The sequence below is a fragment of the Schistocerca gregaria genome, chromosome 1 (assembly GCF_023897955.1).
Source record: "Schistocerca gregaria isolate iqSchGreg1 chromosome 1, iqSchGreg1.2, whole genome shotgun sequence".
In the NCBI taxonomy this organism is placed as follows: domain Eukaryota; kingdom Metazoa; phylum Arthropoda; class Insecta; order Orthoptera; family Acrididae; genus Schistocerca; species Schistocerca gregaria.
In genome coordinates this window covers 629022351-629036823 of record NC_064920.1, presented here as the reverse complement: position 1 = coordinate 629036823, position 14473 = coordinate 629022351, and the positions used below count along the sequence as shown (strand labels likewise).

The 14473-nt window shown below is 37.0% G+C and overlaps 1 protein-coding gene across 2 annotated transcripts in view; it reads left to right on the top strand.

The window, feature by feature from the left end:
- The window catches only part of LOC126359882 (flavin reductase (NADPH)), a 64031-nt gene that overhangs the window by 24952 nt on the left and 24606 nt on the right, over positions 1–14473 (top strand). For both annotated transcript variants that reach the window (XM_050007663.1, XM_050007665.1), the window contains exon 3: positions 11366–11455. In XM_050007663.1, coding sequence (XP_049863620.1) covers positions 11366–11455 — 90 coding nt within the window. The remainder of the gene's footprint in view (positions 1–11365; positions 11456–14473) is intronic.

Here is a 14473-nt window from a genome sequence, read left to right as displayed (position 1 = left end):
GAGACAAATGTTATTTTCACCTGAAGTCATGAGTGCTTCACAGTTGAAAGCTAGCAACAGCGTTGTGAGCTGTCAGGGATCTTCTTACACTGTCTTGGCTATAGTAACCACATCCCTTCAAAATCACAGGCATCATCATCATCATCATCATCACCACCACCACAAATCTGTCCAGTCCATGTAAGTAACATTCCTTTGCATAAAGTTTCTTACTAGAGCCTGTGAGCATTCAGGGAAATGAACTGACTGATGCCTCCTCTGTGTTTGGTTGGATTCCTTGGACCTGCTACAGTGTTAAATAGTGTTGGCACTCAGTCAGTAAATTTCTTTGTATAGATCTAAGCCAAATGATTTCTGCTTACTGCTGCTATTGCCTGCCACTTTACAGCAGCCACTTTTAGTAATTCCATAGAATGCTAGATGATGATATTGACTGTAGTGGCAATTACATCTAATTTTATATTAGGCTTACAATGATTATTCTTTCAGTTCTTAAAATTTTGTGAAACAGGTTAGTTAATTGCTTTGTTAGAACATGCGTCCTTTTCAGTCTTTAGAATGGTCCTGTTTGGCTAACACAATTATTTTTTCAGTAATGTATGACACTAGGGTTTTCCTAAATTATTTAAGATGAATTCTCATGTGGTTCCTTCAGAATCACAGACAAATACCTCTTCCAGCCTCATTCCTTTAAATGAGTTCTTCACCTGTTAGCACCGTGACAGGGGCAAAATATTAATTCTTATGTTTGTCCCTTTTATGCAGGAATGGTTGTGTTTTTAAGATGCCAATTATTTCCATAGTTTGGGTTGACTTATACAAATGGAAGTTCCAGAATGAAAACAATGGATAAAGTTGAGTAACAAGTTTGTTTGTGTGGCCATCCTCCACAACAAGCACAGAAATATTTGTTTTGTAAATAAAAATGCCTTTTTTATTTACAAAACAAATATTTGTAAATAAATAATGGCATTTTTTATTTACAAAACAAACAAAACGAGTAAGAACCCCTCTCCTGTAGATGACTGATGGAAGATACATTTCAGGAATTCATGAGACATGTGCTCTATTGAAAACTATGCTAAGTAGCAGCGAAAGTAGTGGCTGAGAAGGGTCGCTAATTCTCCCACCCCTTTTGTCCTCTTCTGTAACAACAATTGAGAAACCTTTAGTTCTCAAAACTATAGAAAATAAAGGCAACCTGTTTAAAACTGCATCTCTGCAAAAGAAAAATTATTGCTGGGTAACATTTAATACCATGTTTCCCTTCTTGTGCATTGTACCATGCTTGTCTGCTGTGTGGCATCTACCCACAAGGTGGTAGAGATGACACTGCTCAAGCCTGGCCCACTTTTCAACAGCAGCCCTCTTGAGGTCATCCACTGTCAGGAGAGTTCCTGCAGTGACACATAGCAAGTTTCAACTGGTTCCAAACATGCTCATTTGGATTAGTGTCAGATGATGCTGCAACAGTTTCTTTCATTCGGTTCCTGCCCACTTGAACAAGGCATCCACGAAGTGAACATGGTGTGTTCACACTTCATTGTCTTGAAAGATGAATGCATAACTAAAATGTTGACTGTAGGTCTGGAGAATCCTCTAATTACTCTTAACACTGATGAGAGGTGTCAGACCTCTGTACATGATACTGGCACAAAACGCCATTGCTCTTGCTTCACCCCCTTGCTGAATCTGTGGGACTACATGCACTACTGTCTGTGTGCCTCAACACTCTTCTGTGATCATCATCAGGTGTCAGACAAAGCCTGTACTCATTGGTGAAGAGAACCTGTCACCATTGTTAATGCTTTCATTTCAGGTATTCCTTTGTGCTCACATGCTTCACACACTAGTGCTGAGTGCTTTGTACTGTTGTTCGTAATAGGCTCCTAGTGGCTAAATTAATCATACTGTCTGGGTTTACACAGTCCTTCCACATGACTCCCAAAAATTCAGCACACATTTATGCTGCATTCTCCTGAAGGTAGCAGCTAAATGTAATTTGTTGGAAGTGCTCATCAGCTGGTATTGTTGACCACAGGAAATCGCTAGAAGGCAGATCGTCAGTATTTTGTGTCACAAGATAGCATTTGAATGTTTGAATGCTGCTGCAAAATCAACAGGTGACTCCTTTACTGGTAACTCTTCTTATCTCAGTTTTGCAATACGCTCACAGTCTAAACAAGAGATTATCTTTTGAGGCATTTTAATCAGCTGAACAGTGTACAAAATCCACACTGTCTTTCTCGTGGTTGGAAAAATGGTAGGTTCTACTAAACTGAACTGAGAATACAGGTGTACTTTTATTTGCATTATACAGGTTGCTGTATGTAGTGATTTCCTTTGCTCAAAACATTATTGGGAAACAGGTTTCTACCATTTTTAAAAATAGAAAAGAAAGGAAGAAAGAAAACAGACTATCTGCAGGCATGCATGTCACCAAGATGGCACTCAACTTTTCAAAGAAAGTTTATGTGAGTCGTTGTCCAAGTAGTACGTAAGAAAGCAATGGTCAACAAAATCTGTGCTAACAGCCAATGAAAAACAAAGCATATATTCAGTCCTTGTTAGTATACCGAAGAAAATATACTTCAATACTGCAGCTTTCATTAGACTTCATTGACTGTGGGGAATTCAGAAGTAAATGAGGAATTAAGCACAGAGGTTCCTTTTCAATGAAATTCTTGGCCACAATACAGAAAGTCTTTAGACACCTAAACAGGGAAATAGGAGAAAGAAAACAAGGTTGTAGAAGATAACTGAACCACATTCTTGCGGCCAGTGCAAATAAATTTCAACTATGCAGGAACTCATCACAGAAAATTGACCCAAAACTTATAATCGAAGTATTATACATTTTGGGGTCATTAGTCTTTTAACTGGCTTGATGTATCCCACCATTTTTTTTGGATCATGGGTGTTCTGGCTGGCTCAATATGGCCCACCGTAAAATTCTCTCTCTTGCCAACCACGTCATCTCAGAGTAGCACTTGCATCCTATGTTCTCAGTTGCTTGCTGGATGTATTCCAGTCTCCGTCTTCCCCTATAATTTTTACCCTGTACAGCTTACTCTAGTCCCAAGGAAGCTGTTTCTTGATGTCTTAACAAATGTCCTTTCTTCCTGTTCCTTTTTCTCACCTATGTTTTCCAAAAGTTCCTTTTTTCATCAGTTCTGCACCAATTCTCCTCATTCTTTATCTTATCACTTCACCTAAAACAATACAAAGTGACAATGTAGTGATAGAACCAGTTGATGCAGTTTTGTATCTAGTGCATCTTGCCTCTGGATCAGTCAACTTATCCAGATTGGGCTCCTTTTTTACTGTCATACCATTCTTACATGTCATTAATAACATTACTCCTTAAATCATTAAGAGTATACGGAACGCCCTATGCTTACAATGTTAAATTGAGCTAGAAGTTAGGAACATTTTCTCATTTGTTATTTGGATGATACTCTTGATTTTTTCACACAACACGGAGATATGTTCTGCTTTTATGCTGAATTATTAATTTTGAAAAAATAATGTATAGTTTTTCAGATATTTTATTTTTTGTAAATGTTAAAAAAAGTTATACATTTTAACAAGTACTTTAAAATTTACATCCATTAATACAAAATAATTCCACATATCTTTTAATTCAGATATATTAGAAGCTCTTAAGGAACAACTACAGAAAATTTCATGTTTCTACTATAAATAGGCCCTGAGAAAATGTACCTTATACACAAAAAAACTAAAGTTGCGGGAAATGAAGACCTGAGCTGTTCCTTGTCGAAACAAAGCATAGTTGCGGCAGTTAGTAGTCCTACACAGAGCCCCAACTTCTGCAGAACTTTGCACTTTGTTATTATGCCCTGATTGAATGATGAAACAGCATCATAAACACCAAAGTAAAGTGTGTTTATACCCACAAACACAGTTTTAGGTAGTCTATTCCATATCACATGGTTCACACACTGATTTGGATTTTGAGTCCGGCCATGAAGACATTTCTTTAGTAGACTAATATCTGTGAGGTCTCGGAATATTGGTTTTATTTCATCCATTATGGCAGGTGATGACGGTGATTGTATTGTTTCTTAGTTACCTTGCCTCTGTTGTACTTGCACCAACTATCATCTCCTTTTGGACATAGCCCATGTTGGGGATTCTCATTGTTTGAAGCTGTATGAAAAAACAGAGCCCAGACTGCTCTTCTCATTAATTCTGCATCTGCTGTATTCTGTCTTATTGCTAGACCATAGCACTTCTGAATATGATCTATTGTAACATCTGTCAGTCTATTTTTCCCATCTAAAGTTTTTCCATTGCTCAATTTCTTGCCTTTCATGCTAGCCTTGTGCCGTTGAAGTGTTGATCCCATCCTTTTCTGAACATGGCCAACACACTCCAGTTTGGAAATTTTCACATTGTTGCCATAGCCTTTGAGTCACCATCTCCAAGATAATTTATGTATCTAACATTGTACCATTTTACTGAGTGTTGATAAATACTTCTTACACCAGCAACTTCCATACCACCCCTTGACCCATAGTAATTTGCCATGCACGCCTCTTCATGTTTAGTTTTCATTTTCTCCTTGCATCTGCAATGCTTGGAAAGTATTGCCACATCAACTACCTTACCAGTGTCCACACTTGTAGCTGTTACTACACCATTCAGAGATGTGTGGCCTCTCTTCTGCCAGCTTCCATCAAAAGCTATGGACAAGTCTCTGCTATTATTATTTTCAACAACTGCTTCCTCAACAGCATCTTTCACGTTTTCCTGTGCCACTTCTACAGCAGAGCCTATTGCAATTATGTGTTTGTTAAAATTTGAATGTTGAGAAGGGAGGTTCATTTCACCACACAACATGGCACCTGCAGCCCTGCCCTTTCCTATACACCATAATCCATAAACCAGTCTAATGTTTATATCGTATAGTTTACCTGTATCTGCAGTAACATGTGAGAAATTGAAGAAAGTAACACTGTGTTTGCAATAACTGCTCATCAACTCTACTTCACAAGCAAGTCCTACATGTAAGTTTGTTTTCAATGAAACACCACATTTTCCACATTGTTTGCAGCACACATTGTTCTCCAAAACGTCTGATAATAAAGAGACGTTAATTACCTCGTATTTTGTAGTCCCAGCATTTAGTTTCTTGTATTCTTCTTCAATTCCAGCTAGTTTTCTTCTTGAAGCACTTTCCGGTGTAGTGGCAGCAGCATCACTCAATGTATCACTACCAGTGTTGATGTTAGTCACTACTGGGACTTCAGATACTGATGAAGATGAATCAGACGAATTTTTAGTACACTTTACTTTCTTGCACCAATGTACACGCTTTCTAAATACCTTCAGACTAGGTCTTGGCATGTTGAAGGAAAGAAAACTCAGTGACTTCTCCACATAGGACTTTCACAACAATGACATGGATGTACTCACAAAGGAAACAATACAAATGGTGCAGAATCTATTGTCAACTGTCTAGCAGTGTAGCCAACAGAAAAGCTATCTCTCTTGTGCTCAATTATATCTCTGGCAAGGCTGTCTATATCAGGTATATTTCGCGTCTCGTATACAAGGTGCGGAACATTGTGTGTCGAAATTATTTTAAAAAATTATTTAAAATAGTTCTATTCACGTCATCCAAATATTTTATACATGGTGTTAAACGGGAGAGTCTAAATTTTTCGAAAATGCATTTACCCAAAAATTGATTTTTTCATCGAAAAACTCATTCCGTATATCCTTAATATTCCACCAAGGACTTTCCTTTGGCATATTAACACAGTGTTAATTAGGCTGATGTTTTTGTTATCTATTATTATTGCATCTATTATTATTATTATTATTATTATTATTATTATTATTTCTTTCCTTTCTCAGACGTTATGTCCGATTAAAAATGGACCTTGATCAAGCGTGACTTCCTTTTAACTGTATGGTATATGTTACATTGCATTTAGGAACTTTCGGGTAATTGAACATGTATCAACAATTACAGATTTCTGTAGTTGTGTATATACGTTTGGATGCAGCTGTATTGCGTTAATGTACTGGTGGATGTTGTGTGGTATGACTCCTGTAGTTGATAGTATAATTGGTATAATGTCAACTTTATCCTGATGCAACATGTCCTTGTCTTCCTCAGCCAGTTGGATGTATTTTTCAATTTTTTCTGCTGTTTTCTTCTGTATATTTGTTGTATTGGGTATGGATATTTCGATTAGTTGTGTTAATTTCTTCTTTTTATTGGCAAGTATGATGTCAGGTTTGTTATCTGGTGTTGTTTTATCTGTTATAATGGTTCTGTTCCAGTATAATTTGTATTCATCATTCTCCAGTACATTTTGTGGTGCATACTTGTATGTGGGAATGTGTTGTTTTATTAGTTTATGTTTTATGGCAAGTTGTTGATGTATTATTTTTGCTACATTGTCATGTCTTCTGGTGTATTCTGTATTTGCTAGTATTGTACATCCACTTGTGATGTGGTCTACTGTTTCTATTAGTTGTTTGCAAAGTCTGCATTTGTCTGTTGTGGTATTGGTATCTTTGATAATATGCTTGCTGTAATATCTGGTGTTTATTGTTTGATCCTGTATTGCAATCATGTGTTGGATGCGTCTTGATCGATGTGTGGCTGTGTTAGATGATACTGGTGCTTGCCATGTAGTGTTTTCTGTTTCCAATTTACTTTCTTTGTATCTGTTGATGTTATGTGATCTAAAGGGTTGTAGAAGTGGTTATGAAATTGCAATGGTGTAGCTGATGTATTTATATGAGTAATTGCTTTGTGTATTTTGCTAGCTTCTGCTCATTCTATAAATAATTTTCTTAAACTGTCCATAGTGTAGGTTTTTTATGTTGATAAATCCCATTCCCCCTTCCTTTATGCTTAATGTGAATCTTTCTGTTGCTGAATGTATGTGATGTATTCTATATTTGTGGCATTGTGATCGTGTAAGTGTAGTGAGTGCTTCTAGGTCTGTGTTACTCCATTTCACTACTCCAAATGAGTAGGTCAGCATTGGTATAGCATATGTATTTATAGCTTTTGTCTTGTTTCTTGCTGTCAATTCTCTTAGTCTTTGTCTATATTTTTCTTTTAGTTCTTCTTTAATATTTGTATTATCTATTCCTATTTTTTGTCTGTATCCTAGATATTTATTAGCACCTGTTTTTTCCGTTGCTTCTATGCAGTCGCTGTGGTTATCCAAAATGTAATCTTCCTGTTTAGTGTGTTTTCCCTTGACTATGCTATTTTTCTTACATTTGTCTGTTCCAAAAGCCATATTTATATCATTGCTGAATACTTCTGTTATCTTTAGTAATTGGTTGAGTTGTTGATTTGTTGCTGCCAGTTGTTTTAGGTCATCCATGTATAGCAAATGTGTGATTTTGTGTGGGTATGTTCCAGTAATATTGTATCCATAATTTGTATTATTTAGCATGTTGGATAGTGGGTTCAGAGCAAGGCGGAACCAGAAAGGACTTAATGAGTCTCCTTGGTATATTCCACGCTTAATCTGTATTGGCAATGATGTGATATTATTTGAATTTGTTTGGATATTAAGTGTGGTTTTCCAATTTTTCATTACTATTTTTAGGAACTGTATCAATTTAGGATCTACTTTGTATATTTCCAATATTTGTAGTAACCATGAGTGGGGTACACTATAAAAAGCTTTTTGGTAATCAATGTATGCGTAGTATAGCAACCTTTGTTTAGTTTTAGCTTGATATGTCACCTCTGCATCTATTATCAGTTGTTCTTTACATCCTCGTGCTCCTTTGCAACAGCCTTTTTGTTCTTCATTTATAATTTTGTTCTGTGTTGTATGTGTCTTTAATTTCTGTGTAATGACTGAAGTTAATGTTTTGTATATTGTTGGTAGGCATGTTATGGGGCGATATTTAGCTGGTTTTGCTGTGTCTGCTTGATCTTTAGGTTTCATATAAGCTATTCCATGTGTAAGTGTATCAGGGAATGTGTATGGGTCTGCAGTGTAATTGTTAAATAATTTAGTTAGATGTGAATTGTTGAGGTGAACTTCTTTAGCCAGAAATTTGCTATTTTATCTTTTCCAGGGGCTTTCCAATTGTGAGTAGAATTAATTGCTTGGGTGACTTCATGTTGCAAAATTATCACTTCAAGCATTTGTGGTATCATCTTGTATTTACCTGTTTCTGCTTGTATCCACTGTGCATGCCTGTTATGTTGTACCGGGTTTGACCATATGTTGCTCCAGAAGTGTTCCATGTCTGTTATGTTTGATGGATTGTCTATTTTAATGTGTGTGTTATCTATTGTCTGGTAAAATTTCTTTTGGTTTGTGTTGAATGTTTGGTTTTGTTTCCTTCTATTTTCACTTTTTTTGTATCTTCTAAGTCGTTTGGCCAATGCTTGTAATTTCTGATTCTTTTCATCTAATTGCTCTATCGCTTCTTGTTGTGAGACTTTATCAAACCTTTACTGAGCAAGGTGGCGCAGTGGTTAGCACACTGGACTCGCATTCGGGAGGACGATGGTTCAATCCCGTCTCCAGCCATCCTGATTTAGGTTTTCCGTGATTTCCCTAAATCGTTTCAGGCAAATGCAGGGATGGTTCCTTTGAAAGGGCACGGCCGATTTCCTTCCTAATCCTTCTCCAACCCGAGCTTGCGCTCCGTCTCTAATGACCTTGTTGTTGACGGGACGTTAAACACTAACCACCACCACCATCTAACCTTTTTCGTTTTTTTTCTGACGTTTCATTTCTTATAAATTGTGTTAGCTGTCCGATGTCTTTTCTCAGTTTTTCTATTCTGATCTGTAGCCTGTTTGTTCTGTATGATTGTGTTGATAGTTTTTATTGTTGTTTCGACTTGGGGATTATTTGGTGGTGTATGCAAGAATGGTCTAATGTCTGTATTTGTGTCTTTGTATTCTATATCTGTCAGCTGAAATTTTTCTTCTATATCTAACATGTGTGTTACTTAGAGTTCAATTTGTGCTTGTTCTGGTGGCTGTCTTAAGATTTCGTTTACCTCTGATTGTTTAATTGGTGAGTGTTGTTCTTTGTTTGTTTGCTCTGGGATGTTCTTCTTCTTCTTCTGATTGCACATTATTTTGTTCCAGTATTTGTCGTACTTGTTGTTTGATGTTTTCTAATTCTGACTGGGGTATCCTGTTAGTTTTGGTTATTACACAGATCTGATCAGCTAGTCATTGTTCTGTTAAAAATTTTAATTCAGGGTATCTGATAATAAATGTTGTGTATACTTGTGATCTGTATCCAGTTGTGTTGGTTCCTAGGTTTGTTGCTTGGTAATAACAGAACATGAGGTGTCGATTAACTTCATCTGACCATCTCATCCTCTGTCTTTGTTTTCCTTCTGGGGTGGTTGCAGGAAGCATATCCTGCAAAACACCTCTATTTGGATTTAAATCATTTTCCAGTTGGCTAGCAGTGTCGTTACCATTGTGGGCGGGTATAGGGTTCAAACGTCATCCCCGACCATGACGGCGCTTGTCCGAGGCTTCTTTAGTTCTGTCCTGAACCAACTAATCACACTAAAAGGGGGGTTAGCCCTATTAGTGGTTTGTTCTTTTCGTCGCCTTTTACGACTGGTAGAACATACCGGAGGCCTATTCTTTTCCCGGGCCTCCACGGGGTTTATTATTATTATTATTATTATTATTATTATTATTATTATTATTACTATTACTATTATTATTGTCATGTACATTTATTGTATGAGATGTACAGCGATGTTTTACTGAGGAAGTCTGGTTGGATCAAGAGAGAGCTTGAAGACCCTAATCTTGTCAGGAGAAATAAATGCAAACTAAAAAATAAATAAGAAATAGATTAAAAGTAGCTGAAATCATCTGGAAAAAAGAAGAAAAAAGTTTCCTAAACTTAGTTTCCAGTTTTGACTGAAACAAAAAGTTTACAATATGTGGATTTGTGTGCGCTCAATGCCTAACCTACAAGGCAAGTGGTTACATTTACTTCTTTAAGTGTTTGTATTCCATTTACGACTTCCGGTATAGCATCTATATCTAGTTATCTGCAATTATCATATGTGGATAGTCTGATATTGAAGGCACAGTTGTTGATTATTACATGCTAAAATATGTCTACATTAGGTAAGTGGTGTTAATAAAACATTTTGTGTAAATGGGGATTATGAAGATAAGATTAGAATAAGTACTGCATGCACAAATGCACTCAATCAATCACTCCAAATGTAAATGGAATAGGAAGAAGCCCTAATAACTGGTACAATGGGACATACACTCTGCCTTTCACCTCATGGTGGTTTGCAGAGTAAACATGTAGATGTACGAGGGTTGCCCAGATAGTAAAAGACCAAATTTTTTCTCAGCCGAAAACAATGCTACAAATGTGAAATTTTCATATGTATTATTTGCAGTATCCTGAATGAGCATCCCAAGTTTCCATCACTTCTGACAGATAGTGTAGCTGCAGAACAGTTTCAGAATGGTGTCTGTAGGTGATGTACATTACAAGCAATGTGCCGTCATTGAACTTCTCACTGCACTGAAAGAAACTGTGAGGAATATTTACAAACACTTGTGCAAAGTCTTTAGAGCATCTGCTGTTGACAGAAGTACAGCTAGTTGCTGGGCACGGAGGGTGAAGTCATCAGAAGGTGGTCTGGAAGAGCTCCACGATTTACAGTGGTCGGGGAGACCATCAGTGGCTATCACACCTGGTTTGTTGCAGCTAGCTGATGTTGTCATTTGTGAGGATCGATGCATTATGACTCGGCAGTTGGCACTGCATCTGTCAGTCAGCAAAGGATTCACACAGTGCAGCACTGGCTTCGCCACCAGGACAAGGATTGGTAACAACAGGGCGTACATATCCTTGTTTTGCACTGGAGGAAGGCCATAGAACAGGATGGAGATTACATGGATAAATACGTTGTGTAGATAAAACACCATTCTTTTGTGTGTGTAATTCTCATTATGTTCAATAAAGAATTGTAAAAGAAATAAAAATGTGGCGCATTACTTTCTGGGCAACTCTCATTGATCTCTATCCATTTGATCACAGTAAGAATCTGTTATTGCAATGTATTCATATAAATGCTTTGGGGCCATTTTTACATGGGCTGTGGTAGTTCTCTTCAAGTCACTCACACACACATATATATATATATATATATTAATTTGTATGGTCCAGATTACTTAGGAAATAATAACAGGGTCTTAGCAAATAATGTACTTGACTTGTATAGATTGCATTCACAGGTCTCTAGTAGCTGCTATATGTTCACTGAATTTCAGATTGGTCTCAGGTTTTCAGATAAGAAGCTGAAGTTATAAATTAGTTATTATCCTTTTGTTTAACAGAACCAACTACTGTCTTATCTGATGGGATGAAGAACATTGTTGCAGCAATGAAGCAGCAAGGCGTCCAGCTTGTCTCTGTCTGCATTTCAGGTATGGTTCTTGGGAAAATTGATATACTATAACTAGCATAAAATATTCTTGCTTCACCGTGCAGAGTGGTCACATGGTTAAGCCGCCATGTCACTGACTGTGCGGCCATTCCCGTTGGAGATTCGAGTCCTCCCTTGGTCATGGGTGTGTGTGTTGTTCTTAGCATAAGTTAAAGTAGTATGTAAGTCTAGGGACCAATGACCTCTGCAGTTTGGTTCCTTAGAAATTCGCACACACACACACACACACACACACACACACACACACTTCTTGCTTCCATCGTTAAACTAAAATAATGCAAGTTTGCTTTCACTCCACTGCTTAATGGCATTCCATGTGTAATAAAAAGACAGCTACCTGCGCAAACTGCCAAAAATAATGAGAGAAATTTTCAGTTTACCAAAGTCCATGATCTAATCACAGTTTGATTGTAAAAGCCTTGATGTAGGGTTGTATAGTGAATATCCAAATAAATTTTATTTGACCAGTGTACATTTCATCATGAAGAAGGAAAAATGTAATTTTTTAGATTACTATATTTTTGAAAAAGTTTTGAAACTTAATTGCAGCACATCAAAAGTGCTGCATGTTGTATGTGTACAAAGCTTACACTTCGTATTTTTGTAACAGTTATGGAAGTAACTGTAAGTTAGGCAAATAATTGTATTACTTGGGAAACCTAGTGGAAATGCAGTTGCTCTTTTATATCCAGCAGTTTGAGTATTTTGAAAAGTAAAGTATGAAGCAGAGTTATTGCATTTTCTTTGACAAAAACATTAGATGTTCACTATGTTATTGAGTGTTCACCAGGACATGGGTATGAATTCAAGCCCGATCAGTCTTCGGACAGTGTAGCTATTATCATCATAATACGTTAAAGAGCAGTGTCTAGCATACCACAATATAAAACTTCCTGGCAGATTAAAACTGTGTGCCCGACCGAGAGTTTTAATCTGCCAGGAAGTTTCATATCAGCGCACACTCCGCTGCAGAGTGAAAATCTCATTCTGCATACCACATTATAGTTTGTGATCATTGCAGCGACACTTGCAAGTTAATAGCATGCCTATGCTATTGCTGGAATTTGTCGGAAGGTAAATCACCTTTCAGTGAACTTGACACATTGTTGGTATTGCCAAAATACTTATACTCCTGTCAGAATTTGTGCTTCATTGATGTATTTTTGTTTAAATTTATGACCATGAACAACTGTGGCAGTTTGCTCCAAATGGTTAGTTGCTACAAAGTTGAGGGTGAATTTTTGTTACTTGGGTATGTCATAGACTATGAAACATGATTCACAATTTCAGTTTGAAACAAAAAGGAGTTCTACAGAGTGCCTATATTTGGCTTGTAAGAAAGAGCCATAGTCAGGACACACTGTTGCTATGGTCGTGACTGAAGTCAGTGTAAAGCTTTGTAGGAAAATAGAAAAGCCCCAGTTGTGGGATGATGAAATGAGGAAAACAGTGCTATGAATTCTGCATTATAAAAATCTTGTGTACAAGATCATGTAATACAACATACATTCTAGGACATAACCAGGACACTTTACAGGATTAACAAATTTTCCTTGACACAGACATCCTATATCCAAACAAATTTTGACAATAAATATAGAATTGTCAGCAAACTTTAATTCTTTTCCTCTTTCTTTGCATTACAAGTCAAGTGAAAAGGTGTATACCAGAGCAATTTACAGGCACTAAAACTCTGTTGGTTAGCTAGACATTTTGTCCCAGTCAATCACAAATTTTCATGTGTCACTGAACATTTATACAGCTGATGTATAATCATATTTGCAATTTGTGAATATATTTCTTCAGTTTAATACACCTGTAGATTGCTGTCAGTGTCTGGTACTTCTAACGCGCATGCATGTCTGGATGACATTATATTGTACTATTCTGACACTGTGAAATACAGACATTGCAATTTCGTTTTACATGCCCAGCGAGGCCAACATGATGAGAAAACATTGCCCCTCCCCATGCAGGAATCATATGAAAGGTGTGTGAGCACAGAACATGGACACTTTGACATATGGAAGTTTGGGTTGGTATGGGAGGCACATGCACAGATTGTCAAAGTGGTTAAGATATCCACTCGTGTTAAGTGGAAAATCTACGATGTTCCAGCTCACCACAAATTTTCATGTGTGACTACACTTTTGTATACCTGATGTATAATCATTTTCGCAATTTGCGATACATTTCTTGAAAGTGTTTATCTTTGGCACAGTTAGAGCACATGGCAGGGATACGTGAATGTCTACATCTGTAAGCTTCAGTGATTGATGAAATACATAACTATGCCTCTTAGTGTAATGACTAAATATTTGCAACCAATATTAACTGTGGTGGACAATCATAGGTTCAACAACATGTGAAAACCCTTCAGTAGAAACTGTCTTCATTTAATTGCCAAACATATAACATGGAAGTCTTTCCTAGTTCATGTAAGGGGGTCTTCAAAAGCCTGTAATTATCTAAGCTGTGGCAATGGAAGCAGTAATGATTTGTTGGCATCACATGGGTACTAACATAACTTTTTCTTTAAAAAAAAAAAAAAAAACAGAGATGAAACTGTACCTACTGATTTTGCATATTGCTGCTACATAAAGATCCAATTCTGTGTTTGACTAGTTAAAACTACAGTGTCCTTGGCAGAGGATACTCCAGTACAGAAGTAGTGGCAGCAACCGGAAATCTTACTGTCCTGATATGGTGCAGCAATGCAGAAACATCTCATCTGACATCTTTACTACTGAGTTCATGATGGAAAGACAACAAAGTAGTGGATATTAGTACCATTTGAAACAAGGAAGCAGGGACATCTGACACAGACATCAGACACTGTATTCCAGGAAGACTTATCTAAATTTGGTGTGTACAATGAAAGGCAATGATGGATTTGTAATATATACAAAATAGGCATGCTGTTTAAGGGAAAAACAGTGATTGTCTTGCAAACAAATTTCTTTAATTTTTTTTTCAGGCCTGGATCACACATATGGTA